General features: G+C 37.7%; 1 protein-coding gene across 2 annotated transcripts in view; it reads left to right on the forward strand.

Moving 5' to 3' along the window:
* The window catches only part of LOC108752835, a 57588-nt gene extending 48425 nt beyond the window's left edge, over positions 1 to 9163 (forward strand). Inside the window, exons 7-16 of one of the 2 annotated variants that reach the window (XM_018493964.1) lie at positions 187 to 356; positions 482 to 531; positions 1139 to 1270; positions 1837 to 1878; positions 2358 to 2551; positions 3950 to 4175; positions 6573 to 6702; positions 6883 to 7190; positions 7500 to 7698; positions 8047 to 9163. In XM_018493964.1, coding sequence (XP_018349466.1) covers positions 187 to 356; positions 482 to 531; positions 1139 to 1270; positions 1837 to 1878; positions 2358 to 2551; positions 3950 to 4175; positions 6573 to 6702; positions 6883 to 7190; positions 7500 to 7698; positions 8047 to 8211 — 1616 coding nt within the window. In that variant the 3' untranslated portion in view covers positions 8212 to 9163. Of the gene's footprint in view, positions 1 to 186; positions 357 to 481; positions 532 to 1138; positions 1271 to 1836; positions 1879 to 2357; positions 2552 to 3949; positions 4176 to 5301; positions 5528 to 6572; positions 6703 to 6882; positions 7191 to 7499; positions 7699 to 8046 lie in introns of both variants that reach the window. The other variant, XM_018493962.1, reaches the window with a different exon arrangement.
* Positions 9164 to 9247: the final 84 nt, after the last annotated feature.

Below are 9247 nucleotides of genomic sequence, written 5' to 3' on the forward strand. Positions count from 1 at the left end.
GATATATTGTGTCGATATATTGAAACCTTTATGTTTTACAATCAAACAAAAATTGAGAATTTGAAAAACTGAGACACAAAATCTTTTGTTAAATTTTAATATGTATTTTATTTTTTTAAGTCTTTTTTAAAATTAATTTTCGTACATAAATGGCACAATCTTAAATGATCTTGTATTATTTTATAGATTATAATCAATATACAATCAACCAATCAGTACCGGTGCAGCAGCCAAACGTGAAAATTAGCGAGGTAAACACGAAGCAATACCAGAAATCGAAGAAGATCGCCGTGAATGAGGCAGACAAGTATAATTTGAATCACGACGTACAAGATTATGATATCTACGAAAATCAGGTATAAATACGTATTACATGCAACAACGAATTAAACAAGATTGTTAAAATTGCTTTGTTTCTGTTGGAAGGAATTGGAAGGAATGTTTCACATCTAAAAATACTTTCTTTTGTTTCATATTTCAGGCTCAGCTGAACAAGAATAAGTTCCGCATTTCCGATGGTCAACAGTTCAGGTAAGAAAATTGCTTCTTCATCTATTATATAATAATATCGCGTACGAATATAATATATATAGAAATTCGTACGTTTGACAAACTTTATTCCAATTTGAAACATTCAAAAGTGATTTTATCCTATACTCGTATTTATATAATTAAAATTGCATTTAAATATAGTAATTATCATTGAACTTTATCATTAAAAAATCGTATTTCTCTTCAAGAAGATTAAATTAATATAGGTATGTACGAGTAAAATCCTGACTTAATTGACTCCCGTATTTTCTTTGTCATTCACGTTTAACAATATACATCGTCTTTTCTCTCAAAAATTCGCTGTTATTTTAAGAAATTATTTCTCTAGTACCTACCGCATCCTCGCTAATGGATACATGGCACTTCTCTCTTTCTCGCGATATTGCGATTTATCATTTAAAAGTGTCGATATTCACACCATCGCGCGAGGTTGTCGCGTCTAATCACCGTTTAAAAATAGTCGCCACGTGTGAGAGCACCAAGTCGGTCAAGACCTGTCCCGCCGGTTTTTATCCGGATATCGGAATGGATCGAAGATCCGCAATTACGTGATGTCGCGATTCCATTAATTCATTTGCAAATGCAGGACAAATGTGCTGAGCCATCCCGTGGTCCACGTGACGACACCGAATGTCATCGTAGATACTTTTATACCTTTGACTACGAGCACGCAGACTCCGAGCACGACCGGCAGACCTTACACCATCAATGCACCGAGGTATAGCATTTAATTAACTCTTTCTCTGCAATAAGTGCTTTAAATAGTGTAAAATATGTTCAAATTTATTAAGCATCTATTACATATAAGGACGAACAAATTTCAGAGAACTCATAAATATTGTCTCGATCTTCAATATGAAGTTGTAAAAGAGATTTATTTCTACTCGAATAAATTTATCGTGTTGCATGTGCTTTATGAAGCAACCTCGTCAATTCTTTGTTTGTTCTGAATAACTTCTTCAATTATATTATTTCGAAGACGCCAGTTACGTCTGTCAGGTTTAAGTATCTTCGTCGGGTTGAACCACGTGACGTTCATACACGACGAACAATTTTCTTTAATCTTCATACCGGACTAATGCGCATGGTGCAATGCACGAAAAAGACGGCCCTGTGCCGATTTCCGTCGGCCGAGACCCGATTTCGCCTCTCGGTCTCTCGACAAAACGAAGTCCGTCGCTTTCTCCGCGACATAGTAAACGAACATTTTCCTTACTCACTGCCACCGGAAATCCTCGGATCTTATCTTGCGCTCTAATTTTCCTTCTTTCTTTTTTTTTCCAGCCGAGATCGGCCGCAGCAGATTCATCGGGGCACGGCACCGCCGTAAGTTCATTGTCAATTCACTTTCTTCAACAAGGCATGATTTAGCTGACGTACAACTCGTGCCGCTCATAAATCCGCGAGCGTTTCATGATGACACCGCAGTATTGAGACTACTCACTTTCAATCTGTTTTTTTTTAAATACAAAACAGTATATATATTATCCGACAATTTCTTTAATCCTTAGTAGACACAATGATCTTCCGGTTTACACTACGCACGATGGGTCATTCTAAGTTAATTTTCATCAATTTAACAAATATACAAAAATTATTAAGAGATATATTTTACGTCTTTAGTTAATATTTTACGAATATTTATAAAGTTGTGTATTTAAACAAAATTTATATAAATATTACAACTAATTATTTGAGAGTCCTTTGAAGAAAAGAAGAGAGTTTTTCGGAGATAAGAAATATGTAGGATACGATGACCCAAGGATCACCGTTCAATCCTTTCAACTTCAATCAAACGTTTCCAGACGATCTCGACCTACCTTGAAGCCGTCTACCGAGATAGTATCGAAGGCACAGGAGTTTATTGATATCTACAGGTATCCTCCGGTAAGACCGGCGCCTATCTACCCAACACCTCAGGTGGACAAACCGGCGGCGAAATGTCGCAGAGATGTCTGTTTGCTTCCGGACTGTAGCTGCGGCGGCTCCGATATACCAGGTAATTTAGCGACATAGTGATAATCAGCCTTGCCGTGAAAACCGCTCGTGTAGTTTATTAAACCTTCACTGGAAACATTGACTCAACTTACTTGCTTGTATTATTTACGTCCAGAAATAAACACAAAATTACGTGATTTAAAGTTTAAAGTCGCGACTGAAGTAAATCAATAATAACCGTAAAATTTTTTCTGCAAATGTCTTCAACGGATGCTACACGAACTGGTTTAAATTCTCGTTTCTGGAACGATCAATTTGATCATTCTGATTACTTAAGTAGACCGGAAATGACGTTCTGCGAGCTAGAGAAAGACGAGACGGAAAAGTTTGCATTCCGCGTGCCGGAAGTCGGAAACGCTTGCCGGCTGAATGTAAATGAGGAAGTGGGACGTCTTGCAAAGCAGATTTCGTTTAAAGGTCGCCAAATTTTGTTACCTTCCAACGGAAGGATCGAGGAGGGGCGAGGATGTAACGAGACGCGATTTGATCGTGTGGGTGAAATGTCAGGCGAAAAATTCGCGCATTACGCAAACGGTCGCGCGCCGCGAATGTTAAGTTTGACGAACGGTTTAGACATAGACGACCTCGCCGTGACTTTCTCCGATTCTCTAATGTTACATACATACATACCGACCGTTACATAGTACGCTCGAAAGTGAAACAGATCTATGCCCGATACGCTCGTGGCGTACGTCGGCCTTCGAAACTGAAAGCAATTTGCATTTCCGGAAGGCATTTATCAAATGATCAATCGATGCGTAATATGCCCGATTACTTTATTTACTAAGCATAAAATGCAGCAGAAAAATTTTGATATCGTTACTCGGATCATTGAATGTCGTCTTACTTTCGCCCGACGAGGTAACGTTTGGAGAACACGATTCTTGCATTCGAGAATAAAGGAGCACGTGTTACGATCACTGCTAGAAGTTTTAATTCGAATTTTCTCAAAAATTTTAATATCTGGAAAACATTCGTAAGAATTGCAGATTTATAAAATTCTTGCAAGTGAATTATTGCTTAAGAAAGACTGTTAATTAAATCAACTTTCATACCAAGTAGTATTGCTTTGGCCATAATCAAGATCTTAATTCGCACTAATTTGCAGGCGTTGTTAATTTTGTATAAATAAACCATTTGTAGTTAGTAACGAAGATAGAACATTAAAATACTAACAAGATTATATATTAAAGTAAATACCTGCTATTTTCAGTACTTAAATGTATTTCATATCTTGTTAATCTAGTAGCAGTTAATCTCTGTAGAAATCGCGGCGTCGTATTTTTTTTTAAAGACGCGATTAATCATTATAGAAATAATATTTCTTGATTTCGCTGAGGAACATGACACAGCTTCGGTGATCGTATCACGAGCTACATAATGCAACTGTGACGCACAGGTGGTATTCCGATCGAGCAGACGCCGCAGATCGTACTGCTCACTTTCGACGATGGCGTAAACGACCTTAACAAACCCTTATACAGCGAGCTGTTTGAAAACGGTCGTAAGAATCCAAACGGCTGCCCGATCGCAGCAACTTTTTACGTCTCGCATGAATGGACAGACTATAGCCAGGTGCAAAATCTCTATGCAGACGGCCACGAAATGGCGTCTCACACGGTCTCGTAAGTCGATAAAAATGTATTACGAAAGCAAGTGCATTAACACCGGGGGATATCACGTATCATTGCACTATTTTAACCAAAAGAGCGAAGCTCGCATCGAACGTTTGTTCTCCGTTGACCACATGCATACAATTAACGTACTGATTTCTACTTGTCGTCCATCTTTTCTTGGAGAATGTTCCAAGCGGGCGTTAAATCGGGAAAGAGTTCGCCCACGAAGGATCCTTTAATTCGATTGGATTGTACAACTAGATTATTCGAGCTCCGTCAATTTCGGGCTATTTAATTCTTGACGGGATTTTTTAATTCTTGAACATCAAGTTTGTCTAATTTCTCGGTTATTGGAAACATCTTGAGAAATCTCTTCTGGTTTTCCTTGAATTTTTAAATTCTAAAATCAGGCGATCTGTGGAGTGAGTTCTTAATACTTAAACTACTGTCAGAAAGGAGAGATTTTTTTTTTTTTTAATTCCTTTCAGACCTTCAATTGCTCGATTCAATGAATCTTTGTATCTCCGAGCACTCCTCAGCTGTAAATCGTCCGCGAATTTCTGCCTACTATTTAAGAAAGCTTCTTCGAAAGTGGCATCGTGCAATTAGAGGATCCTCCGTGGGGACGATGAAAATGCATATTGCTGCGTACAACTGGTGAAACCGTGGTGCAAGTATACCTTCATCAAATAGGAGATCGACGATCTTTCAAATGAGGGATCGCGAGGTCCGATAGCAACACGCCGTAAACCGCGGTTTCACCGGGCGCGTACGACACACCTGTGTCGTGTATACTAATGACGCATAACTAACGCCTTCTCTTGTGTTCTTTCTCTCTTGCTCTCTCTCTTTCTCTCTCTCTCTCTCTCTTTCATTTCATGCCTCGCCATGCTCCTCATTCCCATCACGCGCCACTCTAACCGATACATCTTCACACGTATGTCATTAAAAAAAAAACATTCAATAAACCTATCACATCGATATTCACGTCCGCAAAAAAAAAAAAAAAAAAAAACATTTATGACACACATTTCAACACGATCTCGAACGCGTGTCCTAATTCTCTCGTGTCCGCCTTCCTTCCCTTCCCCTCCTTTCCTTTCCCGAATCCTGAACGCGATCCTGTAACGAACAGGTGACTACCTACCGGAGGAAATACCGCAAATCGTCCTCTTGACATTCGACGATTCCGTGAACGACTTGAACAAGGGTCTTTACTCCGATTTGTTCGAGAAGGGACGAAAGAACCCCAACGGCTGTCCCATCTCGGCCACCTTCTACGTGTCCCACGAATGGACCGACTACAGCCAGGTTCAAAATCTCTATGCCTCAGGCCACGAGATTGCCTCCCACACGGTCTCGTAAGTAATCGAATCGTCATTAAGATCTGCGAACAGTGCTCGCCGCCGGGCAGGCGAAGTAGCACACGGTTTTTATTTTCATTTAATTAAACGAGCGCCACGCGCGTATAGATTACATAATCTCGTGGTTGCTGATACTACCCGATGGATATTTCTTCACGGGAGATTTTTTTTTATCTTTTGCCATTGGTATTTACTCATCGTAATTATGTTTTCATGTAACACATTTGAGTCAGAAAATATACACATAAATTAGCATTAAACGGATCGATAATTACACAATTAAATACCAATCATTTCTTCCACTATATATATTGCAATTTATGTTAGTGATATTAACAATAATATTTAATAAATACGTAAAAATATACAAAGTTAATAGTTATTTAAATTATTGCGATTTTTTTTATTATTCTTATTCGTGAAATCATGTGCATTTTGACTTCGAGTAGTCATAATTATTCGACAATCATTTATATTATCATTTAACATCACGCGAACAGATGCAAATTAATTATAATCGCCTTAAAGGCGTTAAATAGTTATCGCCTTTTTTACATAATTCGGTGAAGCTAACACTAGCTTGTTTTTCTAATGAAGAAGTTAATAAGTCACACTCATGCTTATTGAATCAATCAACAAATCGCTTCCGCTTTGAATGTTGAATGATTGATGTGACGCTCGACACACGTTCGGAAATTCTTGTATTTAATTTTGACACCTTTTTCGCTTTTACATCAAGTTTATAAAAGATACGTAAATATAAAAGGAACATAATGCACGTAACATAATGACATAACAGCCATGCTCGTTTGGTTCTTGCAAAATCATCTCCATCCTCTTTTATGCGTCAGCTGTCGATATCGTCATTTTGCAAAAGCCAAACGTTCGAATGAAAGCCATGTTTATGTAATCAAAATGAAAAAAAATGAAAAGAAAGAAAAGCGTTTCCGACGTGTTGTCAGCCATGGATCGGTGCGTAGTGAGAGAGTTTAACTCTTCGTAACCCGCAAGTGATTGACACGACGATAAATCTTTGCAATAGGCACAGTTTCGGCGAACAGTTTTCGGCGCGAAAGTGGGCGCGAGAAGTTGCTGGGCAGCGCGAAATTCTGTCTGCATATGGAGGCGTCAAATTGGAGGATGTCAGAGGAATGAGAGCACCCTTCTTATCGGTAATTATCTTGTAACACATTTCATTTCTTATTCTCTTATAAAAAAAATATTATGTAAAGTATTACGCGATAACGATCATAGAATGGCTCTTCGACAAAAACTTCTCTGTAAGATCATAAAAGATTTCACGAGAGCAAGTTGCGGCTGCGTAACGCTGTTGTACGCTATTTGTGACGCAGGTTGGGGGAAACAATATGTTCAAAATGCTCTGGGACACAAACTTCACGTACGACTCCTCTATGCCGATCTATGAGAACCGACCGCCCAGTTGGCCGTACACGCTGGATTACAAGCTCTTCCACGACTGCATGATACCACCCTGTCCCACGAGATCCTATCCGGGATTGTGGGAAGTTCCTATGGTAATGTGGCAAGATCTCAATGGAGGTAGATGCTCCATGGGAGATGCTTGTAGTAACCCACCGACTCCGGACGGCGTATATAAGATGCTCATTAAGAACTTCGAAAGGCATTACACGACTAATAGGTTGGTAAAGTGATTCACGCTATTCGTATACGCGATTATTAGACAAACAATTGAAAAGAGTGAGATGAAATTAATTTCTCTGTTCAATGTGTCTGTATTCTTAACAGATTCTTTCACATCGCACAAATTTCTAATTTCTTTTCATAAAATTCAATAAAGCTCTTAAGTTGCGGAAAATAATTATTTGAATAAACAAAAAAAAATTCCTTTTTATATTATAATTTAAAGTAAAATAAATTTATAAATTTTCTTAATTTGCAAATTATTTTTGTACTAATATTCTCGTAACTCATTGCGTTTTATCCGTAGGGCGCCTTTCGGTCTGTTCTATCACGCCGCATGGTTTACTCAGCCGCATCATAAAGAAGGCTTCATATCGTTTCTCGACACCATTGTCGCGATGGATGACGTATGGGTAATTACTAATTGGCAGGCCATACAATGGATCAGGAATCCAACGCCTCTGGCGCTTTTACACACGTTCGAACCTTTTGGATGCCATTATCCGGTAAGATTTTTTTGTAACTCTTTAATTTTTATTTTATTAGAGATATTTTGCAAATAATTTATTTAAAAAGTTTGAAACATTATTTTTTATTATTTCTTAAATTGGAATATCAATTTTATTATATTTCGATTAACTATATATAGTTAAACCGTGCTGAATTAACATTACAAAGTAATTAATAATTATTTAACCTTAAAATTGTCATAATTCATCTTACAATAATAATATTTTATAAATCTTTTTTAATATAATAATAACAACAACAACGATTCTTGAGTTAGCTTTAATTTATATGTAATTTTGCGCGAACTATAAGAACTCTATTACGTTACGGCAAATATGATGCAGGACCGACCCAAGAAATGTAATAACGCGAAGGTCTGCAATCTTTGGCATAAGAGTGGGGTAAGATACATGAAGACCTGCCAAGCATGCCCGGACATTTATCCTTGGACAGGCAAGACCGGTATACGTAGCAGTCGCATCGACAACGAAGTCGACGCCCACGAATGAGTTACACGAAGATTCAAACTTCGTTGCGATCGGGGAGAGTTGAACGAGCAACGGACCTGGACAATGCGAATATTTAAAAGAGATGCTTAAACGAGATCTTAATTTTATCAGGCGTGAGAGTTTCTTGGAGATCTGAGAGAAGTTTCCAATTTCTTAGATATCTGAGAAACAAAGGTCTAATCCGAATCTTTCGGTCACGCCACATTTTAGACAGCCTTGTAAACTAATTTTTAAGATCACATCTTTTGAACTTTCGCATTGTTTGGGAAGCATTGTGGTAGTGCGCGAGAGGAGATACTCTTCTGTTCGAATAGGTAACTTCAAGTATTACACGCGCGTGTCCCGACGGACATATTCGGGCCGAGTACGCCGATGCAAGTTTTATGCTGACGATGAGTAGGATCTCGCAGTTTCCGTTTCACGCTGGATCAAATCAGAATCGCGCTCGCAACCGTAATGGACTTTTAAACAAATCGAGATATTGTTATATTTATTAATCAGTAGATTTATAACTGAACGGAAGTTCATCAGTAGCTTAGTAGTTTAAAGTATTGTAGTTTAAAGTTTATTTTGTGAAAGAAAAAAACATTTAGCTCATAAGTGTACATTAAATTGGTTAAATTTTTTTCTATAAGCGATTGCGAGTTGGGCGATAGATTGATATTGAAAGTGAAGCAATTGAATTAGAGAGTGATGGAATGTCAAGAATAAATTAAATTAAATTAATGATGCACCAACAAAAGAGAGATCATGTGTGTGTGTAAGATTGCGTGGAGAATACCTGAAACTTAAAGTATCTTTTGTATTATTTTGTAATCTATATCCTTTTTCCTCTCTACCTCTTTAAAAGCTAACGTAAAGTCAATAAATTACGAAAGTAGAGCAGTCAATAAATCTTTTAAATATATTCTTTGTTACGCTTTTCTATATTTTCTCCTCATTTTTCTCTCACAATTTCTGTCTTTTTCTACTTTGTTCTTTTTTTTCACTCATTTTCTACATTCTTTTTTCTCGAATTCGCAAATATCCTTGGCGT

Source organism: Trachymyrmex septentrionalis, unplaced genomic scaffold (assembly GCF_001594115.1).
Source record: "Trachymyrmex septentrionalis isolate Tsep2-gDNA-1 unplaced genomic scaffold, Tsep1.0 scaffold62, whole genome shotgun sequence".
Taxonomy (NCBI): domain Eukaryota; kingdom Metazoa; phylum Arthropoda; class Insecta; order Hymenoptera; family Formicidae; genus Trachymyrmex; species Trachymyrmex septentrionalis.